Source organism: Lepidochelys kempii, chromosome 10 (assembly GCF_965140265.1).
Source record: "Lepidochelys kempii isolate rLepKem1 chromosome 10, rLepKem1.hap2, whole genome shotgun sequence".
Classification (NCBI taxonomy): Eukaryota; Metazoa; Chordata; order Testudines; family Cheloniidae; genus Lepidochelys; species Lepidochelys kempii.
In genome coordinates, this window is record NC_133265.1 from 31,959,555 (window position 1) to 31,973,368 (window position 13,814).

General features: G+C 47.0%; 1 protein-coding gene across 2 annotated transcripts in view; it reads left to right on the plus strand.

The window, feature by feature from the left end:
* Nucleotides 1-5,151: 5,151 nt before the first annotated feature.
* Nucleotides 5,152-13,814, plus strand: part of PGAP6 (post-GPI attachment to proteins 6) — a 45,167-nt gene continuing 36,504 nt past the window's right edge. The window contains exon 1 of one of the 2 annotated variants that reach the window (XM_073362696.1): nucleotides 5,152-5,415. In XM_073362696.1, the coding sequence (XP_073218797.1) occupies nucleotides 5,313-5,415 (103 nt within the window). In that variant the 5' untranslated portion in view covers nucleotides 5,152-5,312. The remainder of the gene's footprint in view (nucleotides 5,416-13,814) is intronic. The other variant, XM_073362697.1, reaches the window with a different exon arrangement.

Genomic DNA, 13,814 nt, shown 5'->3' on the forward strand with positions numbered 1-13,814 from the left:
TCTAATGCATCCAAGGGTGCTGAGGGAGTTGGCTGATGTGATTGCAGAGCCATCGGCCATTATCTTTGAAAATTCGTGGCGATCGGGGGAGGTCCCAGATGATAGGAAAAAAGGCAAACGTAGTGCCCACATTTAAAAAAGGAAAGAGAGAGAACCTGGGGAACTACAGACTGGTCAGCCTCACTTCAGTCCCTGGCAAAATCATGGAGCAGGTCCTCAAGGAATCCATTTTGAAGCACTTGGAGGAGAGGAAGGTGATCAGGACAAGTCAACATGGATTCACCAAGGGCAAGTCATGCCTGACCAACCTGATTGCCTTCTATGATGAGATAACTGGCTCTGTGGATATGGGGAAAGCGGTGGATGTGATATATCTTGACTTTAGCAAAGCTTTTAATATGGTCTCCCACAGTATTCTTGCCAGCAAGTTAAAGAAGCATGGATTGGATGAATGGACTATAAGGTGGATAGAAAGCTGGCTAGATTGTCAGACTCAACAGGTAGTGATCAATGGCTTGATGTCTAGTAGGCATCAAGAGGAGCACCCCAGGGGTCGGTCCTGGGGCTGGTTTTGTTCAACATCTTTATTAATGATCTGGATGATGAGGGTGAAATTCATCCCAGCAAGTTCGCAAATGACATTAAGCTAGGGGGAGAGGTAGATATGCTGGAGGGTAGGGATAGGGTCCAGAGTGACCTAGACAAATTGGAGGATTGGGCCAAAAGAAATCTGATGACGTTCAACAAGGACAAGTGCAGAGTCCTGCACTTAGGAAGGAAGAATCCCATGCACCACAACAGGCTGGGGACCAACTAGCTAAGCAGCTGTTCTTCAGAGAAGGATCTGGGGATTATAGTGGATGAGAAGCTGGGTATGAGTCAGCAGTGTGCCCTAAGAAGGTCAACGGCATATTGGGCTGTATTAGTAGGAGCATTGCCAGCAGATCGAGGGAAGCGATTATTCCCCTCTATTCGGCACTGGTGAGGCCACACCTGGAGTATTGCGTCAAGTTTTGGTCCCCCCACTACAGAAGGGATGTGGACAAATTGGAGAGAATCAAGCGGAGGGCAATGAAAATGATTAGGGGGCTGGGGCACTGGGGTTATTTAGTCTGCAGAAGAGTGAGGGGGGATTTGAGAGCAGCCTTCAACTACCTGAAGGGGGGTTCCAAAGACGATAGAGCTAGGGTGTTCTCAGTGGTGGCAGATGACAGAACAAGAAGCAATGGTCTCAAGTTGCAGGGGGGGAGGTCTAGGTTGGATATTAAGAAACACTATTTCACTAGGATATTAGGAAACACTATTTCACAAGAAGCACTGGAATGGGTTACCTAGGGAGGTGGCGGAATCTCCATCCTTAGAGGTTTTTAAGGCCCAGCTTGACACAGCCCTGGCTGGGATGATTTAGTTGGTGTTGGTCCTGCTTTGAGCAAGGGATTGGACTAGATGACCTCCTGAGGTTTCTTCCAACCCTAATATTCTATGATCTGTCTGGAGAGTCCAGCCTCTGGTCCACTGGACACTTTCAAAACATCCTCTGTTCCCAAAGGGACAGTGAACCCAGTCTTTCCAGTTACATTGCAAAACGCAGTTCTGCTTAATACAGCACTTACACTTCCTTTCTCTATAAAGAAGTCTATGTTTATTTAACAAAGTACAGAGATTCAAATGATAGCAAGCAGAAATATTGGAAACAAAGGATAAGATAAAATCATAACACTCATAGCCTAAATTTAATCAATAGGACATTATGTCCCAAGAGCTAAAGCTCACCCAAAAGCCTTCCAGCATAGTACAGCCAGGCTTGGCTGTGATCTTCTATTCAAGGTGCAAACCCACTGTCAGATTACTTTCTAGGTGAAAGATGCAAGGGTGTCCCTTTGCAACTGCAGATATATCATACAGTCCTTTGATCTTCATTCATAAACTTATGCTCAAATAAATTGGTTAGTCTCTAAGGTGCCACAAGTACTCCTTTTCTTTATTCATAAACCGGACACCCTTCAGCTGTGTGTTCTTTGTAGATTTTGTAATCTCTTATTCATTTGTTAATCTTGATTAGTAGATGTCTTAGAATGTAGATATGGATCCATGGTGAATTAGAGAATACAAAATTTGCATATAAATAGACAGCTGAGTGTTGCCTGCCTGTCTGAAAAAAGCAAAGTTTAGTGACCTTCTTTAACTCAGACCTGAAGGTCGTAATTTCCAGTGTAGGTACATAGCGCCTTACATATTATCCTTACCTAAATTTCACAATGTTTATGATGACTAGTGTCTTACTGGCTCTCTGAGATCTCATGTCACTTCTTAGTGAATTATGCATATAACTGACCCAGGGGATCCTTGTAAAACTCCATGCATCCCCTGTGCCCTCTGCCAGTTAGCTTCAAGAGGTTCCTGGGTCACAGCAGGAATAGACTCTAATCACACATCTCCCCTGATGCTGAGTGGGGGACACCCCAATAATCACCCACCTTTCCCTGACCCTATCAGAGAGGGGTTATACCACCTACGACTCCAGTCTGTCTTTCTTCAAAGTTGTAAAACCGCCACAGTTCCCCTCACACCATACTGAGCAACTGGGACTTCCAAGGGAACCTACATAGAAATGACAACTGGTGAATCTGGGCTGTCACCTGGCAGGTTCCCCAGCCTCATCACCCAACTTCCTGCATTTGGGCAGAGAAGGGGTTTAATGTGAGCTCTACTTGCTACCCACAAAAAGATTTGGGGCTGTTCTCCTGGTTGTCCCCAGCACCTTCCACACATACCCCGAGCTCTCTGCCAGTCAAACAAATATTAGCACCTAAGAATGTTTGTTTGATTATTATTTATTTATTTATTTTAAATGGAGGGTGGGGAATCTGATTTCATGTGAATTCTGGCAGGACCCACACTCAGAAGTGCAAGAGCAGTCATCTACTCTGCTTCTCTGGGCAGAACTGAACGCTCCAGTACCCCCTCTAACCTTTCCAGAATTTGATTGCCTTAGCCATGGCACTAATGGCCCTGAGAGCCCTGGCCACAACAATGGCCCTAAGATTTTTTTTGGAAGTAGGCCAGAGACATTTCCCCAAAGCCTGAGCCAAGGTGGGTAAATATTTATTTAAATTTTTGAAAGTCTGGGGTTTTTTAAATACAGTTAATTTTTTTAAAAAATCTACTTACATTATAAGAAGCTATGTTAAGTTATATTCCATGACAACCTATATTAAGGCCTAAACTTATTATAATCTATTAAAACAATGTAAATTAAATACAAAAATAATATTAAGCAATCCATGTTTGTTGCCCAATTTTAAAGAACACACTAAACTGCTGGAACTTGCTGGCTAAGCACGTAGAACTAGAGTTGATGAGTGAACCCAGCTTTTGACAGCACTAGCCTCTTCTGCAGGTGCAGAAAATATTTTCTTCACTTCAGTTTATTCAGTTAGATCAGGTCAATGACTAACTCATTCAACATTGAGAAAACAATTGAGTTGAAAAAGCAGGAAAGTCATTTTTCTCTTCCAATCTATTAATAAAAATGAGGTGTGGGAGGATGAGCTTGACTACTGTTAAAATATTTAAAGACATGGTGTCCAGAAATAATTTAAATTCACTAACTAAATATAGCAATCCTTTCTTTAATAAATAATTTTTAAATGCAAAACATACTTTGATAAACTTTTTTCTTCTTTCCATCAAATTTAAGGTACTTTTATTTAAATTAAAAAAAAATGCTGTTTTTGTGCTTTAAGTGAACTTGAATTTCTAACCAGAGCTTTGCAAAAATCACAAGTAAAAATTTAACATAATCTAGAGTAAATAAGAAATATATCATTCAACATTTTCTAACATAAAAATGTAAAATGCTTAAATGTGTACTGATATAGTATATTATTCTGGTTAGCAAAAAGAAGCACCAAATTTAGTTTCAGAATAACAGCCTTGTTAGTTTGTATACGCAAAAAGAAAAGGAGTACTTGTGGTACCTCAGAGACTAACAAATTTATTTGAGCATAAACTTTCGTGAGCTACAGCTCATTTCATCAGACGCATTCAGTGGAAAATACAGTGGGGAGATTTATATACACAGAGAACATGAAACAATGGGTGTTACCATACACACTGTAATGAAAGTGATCAGGTAAGGTGAGCTATTACCAGCAGGAAAGCAGGGGGCCGGGGTGGGGGGAACTTTTGTAGTGATAATCAAGGTGGGCTATTTCCAGCACTTGACAAGAACGTCTGAGGAACAGTGGGGGGTGGAGGGGGGGAATAAACATGGGGAAATAGTTTTACTTTGTGTAATGACCCATCCAATTCCAGTCTTTATTCAAGCCTAAGTTAATTGTATCCAGTTTACAAATTAATTCCAATTCAGCAGTCTCTCGTTGGAGTCTGTTTTTGAAGGTTTTTTTTGTTGAAGAATTGCCACTTTTAGGTCTGTAATTGAGTGACGAAAGAGATTGAAGTGTTCTCCGACTGGTTTTTGAATGTTATAATTCTTGACATCTGATTTGTGTCCATTGATTCTTTTACATAGAGACTGTCCAGTTTGGCCAATGTACATGGCAGAGGGGCATTGCTGGCACATGATGGCATATATCACATTGGTAGATGAGCAGGTGAACGAGCCTCTGATAAAAAGAAAAGGAGTACTTGTGGCACCTTAGAGACTAACCAATTTATTTGAGCATAAGCTTTCGTGAGCTAGTCTCTAAGGTGCCACAAGTCCTCCTTTTTTTTTTTTTTTTTGAATTCTGAATGAGAGGCATGTCTACGCTACAAAATTGCTCTTCCTATTTTACATGGGCATACAGCTCCAGCAGTAATCACCAGAGTCCTGCCCCCAGCTCCAGGGGCCTTTTCAGGGTTATGGGGTGCACCCTAGAGAACTGTCGGGGGGGATGGGTGACTGCGGGGTGAGGGGTCATTCTGGGGAGGTCTCCAGAGGCGCGGTGTACAGGGAACTCTCTTGGGGCTAGGGGAGTCTCTGAGGGGGGCACTCCAGAGTGGGAGGTGCCTGGGGGGGTCACTAAGAGCTCTATGGCGTGAGGGGTCACTCCGAGGTCAGGGTGCCTGTGTGTGGGTGGTGGGGTGTCGTTCCCGTCCCCCTCGCACGGGATAGAGGAAGCTCCCCACCCCGGCCAGCCTGAGGCTGGGCCCTCCCCTCGGGCGGGGCGGAGCCGGGCCGGGCCTGGCCGCGGAAGCCGGCGGGGCTGGACGCAGCAGCCAGGGAGCCGCGAGGGCGGCGATGGGTGCCCGCGGCGGAAGGAGTCCGCGGCCCCGGGCGGCGATGCCGGGATAGCGCAGCCGGTGCCATGGTGCGGGCAGCGGGCCTAGCGCTCGGGCTCCTCCTCCTGCAGCTGCTGCAGCTTCTCTCGCTTCCCGCCGCCGGCAGCAGCCGGCCCGGCGGCCCCGGCGGTGAGTGAGCGGGGCGGAACTGAGACCCCCGCCCAGCAGGGTCTCGCCTTGTGGGGCAGAGCCCGGCGCCCCCTGCTGCGCCGCCCGGCTCTGCGCCCCCCCGGGCACAGACGCACAGCAGGGGCGGGCACAGCCCGGGTAGCCGTCCTGAACGGGCGCTGGGCACCGGGGAGCTCCCGCGGGCCCCTCCCGACTCCAGAGACCTGTCCTGGGAACTCGGTGCGGCGCCGCGCTTAGGGGGCCGGGTGCTTGGCAACTACGAGGGCAGCCCCAGCCCTGGGTGGGGGGAGCCCGTGCGCTAGGCCCGCCGGTATGGAGAGCGGGAGCGTCCCGGAGCCTGGCCCGGCCACCGCGGCCCCTTGTCGCTTTCCCTGCTTCCCGAAGGACAGCGGAGGCGGGGGATGCAGGAAGCGGGCCAGGCTGTGCAGGAGCGGTGCTGAGGGCACCAAACTAATGCCGGGGTTTGAGAGGGGGGCAATGGAAATAGCTTGAATACTCCCTTGGCTGGAGGAGGGGAGTCAGCCTCTCTCATGTTGCTTCCCGGCCTCATCAGCCTCTAGGGCAGCCTAAGCTTGGAAACAGGGCAGCTGGCGGTCTGTCTAGAGCTTGTTGTCCAGCTGTGCAGTGGGAATCCAGGGGCCACTGCTCTGTTCTGAGCTGGCTGAGGGGACTTAGCAGTTTGTGCAGTGTCTGTTCTCTTTCCTTCTGTCTCTCCGTGCTCCAGCTGGCTGACCCTATAGAAATTGAGTGTTGGAGGTGGCTCCTAATTTCAGCCCGTTAAACTGTGGCCATTATTCACCTCATTACTGGAGAGCTGCACGCGAGGAGCTGAGTATGCTGCTTCGGCTGAGCTCTTGGTCCTTGTGTATGTGGCTTTCTTCTGACTTAGGGTCCCATATGCTGTGTGTCACCCTTCCTGGAAGAGGGTGAAATTTCTAAACTCCTGGCCCTGTGGAATTATCACAGCTAGACATTTCTGTACCAATGCTGTGAGCATTGGTGGAATTTGGTGATGGTGATTGGCTTGTGCAGCCTGGCTCATTCTCATTTAGCAGGTTTCAGAGTAGCAGCCGTGTTAGTCTGTATCCGCAAGAAGAACAGGAGTACTTGTGGCACCTTAGAGACTAACAGATTTATTTAGCAGTTGCATCTATGGACACATCAAATCGTGATCTCTTTCCAGCTCTTGCATGTGCTGGCAAATTCTTCACCTGGCAAATTCTGCTGCCTGCATTAAATATGTTAGACTGAATGTACTGCCTAGGAAGGTCATTCAGATTTAAAAATTATTAAGATTTTTAAAAAAGTGAACGGTACAGAGTTTAAGTATAGGAGGTTTTGGTTATCAGGGAATAATGTACAGATTATCAAGGGGTGCGAAATTCGGTTTAAGATTGGGTGGCATAGGGAATACATAATCTGCAATATCCCCTATTGGGGTTGAAAGGTTGATGGGTCAAAGTACAGACATTGAGATATGAGGGTATGTTGTTCATATAATGGCTATGTTCAGGTGTGGAGTAGTCAATCTATAATCAATTTTAATTAGCACTGCCAGAAGCTCTCTAAATGTTTATATGCAGCATAATTTCAAAGCTGCAGAATTCTGTCTGTGTGTGTGTGTGTAAGATTTCAGTCTGATCCTCAGCACTGCCTCCTCCCTATATGTCTAGGCACCAGGCAGAGTTTTCAGAATCAGTGGGAAATGGCTATCTAGGAAAGTTGTTTGCAGTGCTGGTTGTAGGCATGTTGGCCCCAGGATATTTGGAACACAAGGTGGGTTAAAGTCAAGAGCATTGGATCCATATGCTCTATCAGTTGAGACTCTGTTTAGTATAGTCAAATTCCATGGTCAATGAGTCATACTCTGGTGCCTTGTGCTGTTTGCAAGGGGTGGAAGTGGAACAACAGAGGACTGGCACAACAGACCTGGCTTTTGACTTCCTCACTGATCGCTGGTTCTGTATGTGAGTTCGTTAGTGAAATGGAATTAACAAGAGTTTAGGACTTTTTTTGCTCAGCCTGCGTAAGGGGCATTTAAGCAGTGGGGAAGATGACCCACGCTGCGGGTCAGGGAGCTGGATGTGTCTAAAAAGGCAAGTCCCCTTTGCACCAAGATCACTTGAGAGACTTTCCACACACTCCTAGTTAGGTGGACAAGCTGTTCTAAAAATGTGGAATGCCATTTTGAAAACTTTTAAAAATTGTCTTTGTTGCCCTATCCTGGCTACAAACTGGCTTGTCTGAGAAGCCACAGAAGAGGATTATCCAAAAGATCGTGGTGAGTTGTTCCCAGGCCACATCTGAGGTGCTTCCTCACTCATGTTCTACTTGGAAGTCCCCTCCAGGTGGGCTATCACACTCCTCAGCTGACTGCTCAGCTGGCCTGCATCCTGGGAATGCATTCTGGTGCTGTTTGGGAGGAGCATGCATCCTGCTGAGACCACATACTTCCTTTCCTAGAGGCCAGGTTTCAGTGCAAGATCCTTCCCCACCCATGCTGAGTTGGATCATGCATGCCTTCCCTACTGCCAGAGGCCATTCTCCAACTCAACTTCATCAGTTAGGGAAGCATGTCAGTGATGCTGTGAAAGTTCTGTCCTAGCACTGCCAACCCTCCCAGCATGGCATTTGCTGGAGTAATCAACCCACACTTATCTTGTGGCTGCCATCCCTTAGCATGGCTCATTGTTCAAATATTTGTGTTTTTAACTCCTGCAGAGCTGTAAGTCCCAGCTGAAAGGGCAAATGGGGTAGTCTCTGAATCCATTACAGAGCAATGGAAAGCAAACGGCACTATGCCATTGCTTGTAATAAAGGCAGCTCAAAACAGAGTAAAATAAACATAATTAGAAACTAAGTTTGAAAGTGGCAGGACTGACCTGACTCCTTATGATTCTCAAGGACAAAAGGTTACAAAGATTTCTTTGACTACAGAGCCTAGCCCCTATTGACAGTTGTTCTAGCCACTCCCTCTGTAGCACTTTGTCCTTGGAGTGAACAGGACTGGTGATAAACAGGGCAGAACTGGGTCTTCTGGTTTTTGCTCTTGTCATTGTCTGCTGCAGGTTGTTGCATAGTTCATGCCTGATCATGTTAATGCCCCTTGTCCCTGCCATCCACATTGTTCTAATTTTCACATTGCGTGAAGGTCCCTTGCCCTCAGCAGTGTCCAGACAGCAGTGACTCTGCCCTGGGTCAGGATGCAGAGGGCGGCAGGTTATAACATGGCCATGTCCAGAGAGGTTCATTGAAACAGGACCATTTCCTTCCAATCTTGGACATGGGGGGGAAAGGAATTGTTCTGATGTGTGTGACTACCTGTCTGGTTTGAATTTGTGCTTGGGCTTGTCCATGAGAGATGCTGTCAATGGGATTGCCTATGCTTTAAGAGTTGTGGTATTTACCTTAGTGTAGAGAAATCCAGTAATGGTGTCAGCTCATGGAGTCTCCTTTGTTTTCTCTCTGTGAGGTGCTTCAGCTTCTTTCCATGTAAAGTGAATCTTCAATTTTAAGTGTACAAAACACCATCAGCTTGAAATCTAGTCAGTCAAACCATGACTTAATCAGGCTTGTTCCAGATACTGCTCCTGCCAAGGACTGATTTTCAATCATGTTTTCTTATCTTACAAAATGAGAAGGACCCACAAAAATGAGGAATGTGTGTTTACAAGGGAGCCAGTAGCACTGGTGATAGGCACATGTACAAAGGAAACAAACTGAATGCTTACTCTGTGTTATAGTGGTGCCCAGAATGCAATGCTGACCACAGGACGGCCCAGACTGTGCCCTAGCGAGCTGTTCGTAACCCACTAAAAAAACAGGAAGTGTGATGTTTTAAGTTGACAGTGTCCATGTAAGTAATTTGGGGTCAAGGTGTTCATAACTAGATTTATTTGTATTGTGGTCTAAGACAAGGGCCCCATTGTGCTATAGGCACTGTACACAGAACAAAGACACAGTCCATGCCCCAAGATTTTTTTGGGACCCCACTACTCAGCATTTGGAAGTAAGGAGATAATTGACCCATGGTTTGAACCCTCTCTTCAGACCCACCCAACATTGTTTTTAATGGAGCATTAGCTGTCTGCTGTGTTCTGCAATGAGCTGCCACTGGTTACCTAGTGGAGTTTGTATGGTAGTTGATCTAGCCTTTGTGCTCTCTGTGACTCTAACAACTCCCATGGCCAGGTACAGAGTCTCCGCTGCCCTGGAGAGCCCAGTGTGGGCTGACTGCCTTGAGTGCAACAGGGTTTTTGCAGTCATTGCTGGCACAGGCTGTTTTAAGGAAGCTGCTTCTTTAAGGTTTATGTTTGGCCTTGGTTATCCTTTTGACAGTATTATTTTTCGGGTTTCCCTGGCTACTCCCTCATTGTTTGCAGTGTTTGTTCAAGTTGCTGATGATCGCTGGGAGCCAGCTCTTGGTACATCTGTACTCTAGCCCTCATCTGGCATGCTGTTTGGTGGGTTAACCAACCCCACCCTAATGCTGCCACCCTCCCTCCCCTGGCACAGTGCACTTCTGGTGGTGGGGGGTAGACAGAGCCCGTGACTGAGACCTCCAACACACAGTTCGAAATCAGGCTTTGATCTTAGAGCCTAAGGGGAATTTCTAAGGGCCAAATGAACAAACTTTCCCAGCAGGGATGTACCATTCCCAGGGATGATGTCATGAGGAAGCCAGCCCCACTGAAGGCATGAGCAAAGAAAGTGGGGTTTCCCTTATTTTAAATAGCGAGACAACTCATCATACTTAGAGCCCTGCAAATCTGCAGATACTTGCTTTACATCTGTGGACCATGTTTGTGGATCACAGATCAGACGCAGATACAAATTTTATATCCACGCAGGGTTCTAATCATACAGCTGCACCATACCTGAGCCAAGTGAACACCAACTCACTAATTGCTGATGAGCTGTAACTGGTGGGGGGAGCTGCCCCTGGCAATATCCCCTCACTCACTCATGGGTAGGGGGAAGGGCATTGCCTTTCACCTGCCTGAGAATCTGTTGTTCTTTGCAACAGCTTCACTGTGTACAATGTAGTTCTGCTCACAATGGTTTGTCTCAATTCATCTGTTTTCTCTGCATCTCCCTTTAAATCCCACTGGCCTGACCTGTCCTCTGGATGTAGCTAGCAAATGCTGAGCTGCTCTGTGCAAGTAGCTAGACTACATGAGAACAAACTCCTACTATGGTAATTCTGTCCTTTCCCATACCTGATTTCATCCCCATGTGTCTCATGAATGACCTAGACTGTGAGTTCTTTGGGGGCAGGGATTGTCCCTTACTGTGTTTGTACAACATCCAGCACAGAAAGCTGGGTTCTTTGAATGCTTGTCTAAAAGGTCATATGAAAGGGAAGCCATCTCGTCATGTTTGTCCACACACAGGTTACACTGGATTTCTACAATTGTATTGAAAATTGGTTCACTGGCTGGGGTTTGTATCAGTTTGCTAAATGAAGCTGACAGAATAAGCCAGGTGTAGATTGATTGACATTGCTCTACACAGAAGCTGGGAGCAGAGCCTGTCACATCAGCGTCAGAAACTGACCTTAAAACTGCAGAAAGGCTGTTCCCTCCTCATGTTCTGTCAGATCCAAACTCTGGATGAGTTAGTTGGGGTTGGTCCTGCTTTGAGCAACTAGATGACCTTCTGAGGTCCAACCTTAATCGTCTATGATTTTATGGTGCTGGCCTGCACCCACTGGCTCTGCTCCCAGCTGCTGTCTGGCTCTGCTCAGTCCCCCTGCACTAACAGCTGTGCTTAGCACATATCCAGTAGATCTCTAGCATTAACCTGTTCAAAGCCAAATCACCCCAAGGAGGCTAAGGAATTATTTCAGTGCCTTTAGCTATCCTTAGGGGAGGATGGAGATGATCCAAGAAATGGCAAAGGCCTTGTCTACACACAATTTGTGCATGTTTAGCTGAAGTATTTTTCAAGGTCATTTAAACTGGTACAGACACCTGTGTGGCTCTTCCATCTCCCCCTATGCCTGTCTACCTGTTCTTCCCCCAACCAGATCCCCTGGTGCTTACAGGCAGTGGCTGCTTTAAATGTTTGTTTCATTTATAAAGTGTTCAGTGAGCTACTAGCTAATCTCAAAAGCCCCCAGTAGAGTTCCTGGGAAGAGGGGGAGCGGCATGACAGTAGGGCAGGAAGGGAGAAAGGACAAGAACTCACGGCCTAGTTTATTTTTCCAAGTCTGAGTCATCCTGACCCCCTACTTCACCCAAGGCTGCTCTGTGATGATGCTCCCAGCAACTTTGAGATCTATTGGCTGGGGTCAAAGCAGGGGTGGGGAGAAGTGGAAGAGCTGCTGATGCTCTCCAATAGCTATTGACTTTCTTGTGTGTTTGTAAATTCCAAAAGTGCCTGTCCCATGCGTGCCCTTGGCAATCTTAAATCAACATGATAAATAAAGAGACACCCCCCACCCCCTCAGTTCCCCAGAACAAATCAAATAACCCAGAGACAGCAAATATAATATTACCTAGCTCTGGTATAGCATTCATCATCTGAAAGCGCTTTACAAGGAAAGTAAGCATCATGATCCCATTGTACAGATGGGGAAACTGGGCATAGAGAGGTGCAGTGACTAGCACATGGTCACCCTGCAGGTCAGTAGCAGAGCCAGAAATAGAAGTTTATAGATCTACTATCCACCCCACATGAACACAGTGCCCCCAGGGTCCAACAGTACCACTACCAACTGTACCGTACACCTGATCCCCCTGGATAAAAGCATTAACTGGGTGTGAAATATTAAAGGATGTTATTGGAATGGTTCTCCTTGGGCTCAAGAGTTATCACCCCATTGAGTCGAGTGAGAGCAGGTCCCCTCTCTTTAATTTACACTCTCAAGCTGTTTTTCTGCAGACCCGGGAGCTCTGTCTGTAGCAGGAACCTGAAAGCCTAAGTGGCTGAGTGAAAAACTGGGCCTGTGTGCCAAGAAATTAAATCCATGATTACCCTGTCGAATTGCAGTGCCTTGAGTGCAGGCCAGGCCAGTTCCTGCTTTGAGGTATCAGTCACGTTTCCTGTTGGCAATAGGCTCCCCTACTTTCTCAATAGGCTTCCCTAGCCCAGTGTATGTTCTGCTCTAAGCAGGCCCTTTATGAAGCTTCCAGAGCCTTTTGAATTACTTAACAGCACCCACTGCTCTGCTTCTTTCTCAATAGAAGTAAAAATGGTCTCAAAGGAGTCATCTTCTCCTGGTGCCAAGGAAATTGTGGGTAGAAAGAAGTAGTAATGGAATTTGGGAAGAATGTGAAGAGGTGCCTTCTCCCCAGAACATTGTTGAATGTTAGGAAGCCCGTGTTCCCTGCAGGCATAGAATGGCCCAGGTCACTTGTTCCAATGCACATCGGCAGAAACCGGAGCGCTGTCTGCTAATTCTCTGCCGCCATGCTCTCTTCCCAGCGCCAGTCATTTAGGGTATGTCTAGACTGCAATGAGAAAACCCTTGGCATCCAGTCTCAGAGCCCAGGTCAGGTGACTCAGCTCGCAGGGCTATAAAATCACAGCATAGACATTCAGGCGTGGGTTGGAGCCTGGGTTATGAGATCTACCCTCCTGGCAGGGTCTCAGAGTCTGGGCTCCAGCTCCAAGCCCATATGTCTACACAGCAGTTTTATAGACCCACAGCCCAAGCCAGCTGAGCCAAGCCAGCTGCAGCCATCCTGCTGGTCTCTTACAGCAGTATAGCGGTACCGTAAGTGCTCTGTATCCACAATAGCCTCCTGGCTGCTGCATCCTATAAATTTTGGTTAGGGCTGAACTTTTTACCCCACACCTGGGAGCTGTGTCCCCTAGTTACTGGGCAAGAGAAACTTGAGTTTGATCTCCATGTCTGTCTTGGGCAGCGTGACTACTCTGTTGAACCTCCCTAGTGTAATATTCAGGCCAGTAGACTGTTCAGAGCCCTGCTGCCCCAGGAGTCCTTGGGTACGGACACTCAGTGCCTAGCTCTGTGTGCTGGTGCACTCCCTGAGTTACCATGAGCCACCTTGTGTCTCACCACATCTTGTTGGCCTTTCAGGGCTAGGAAGCAAAGCCAGGCATTGGAAGGTGCATTTGAAAGAGAGAGCTCAGGGCCTGAGGATTGTATAAGCTTTTGTCATTCTAAATGTGGTCTTAAATTGAAAATAAATTGTGAAAGTGTGCTACAAAACACTGATACCCTCGCAACCAGCCAAGGGATGGGAGTGACAGACAGTGCAAACAAGGGGAGTAAGACATGGTTCTTTTCTTAGTGATGGTATAGCCAGTCACTGAGATGCAAAGTTCTATCCACGCTCCAAAGCCACTGCATGCCAAGTCCAAGGCCTCCGTGTGAGCCTCATCCTCTTGGGTCCAGCCAGCTCATTTTGGCCCAGTTATTCACTCCATCC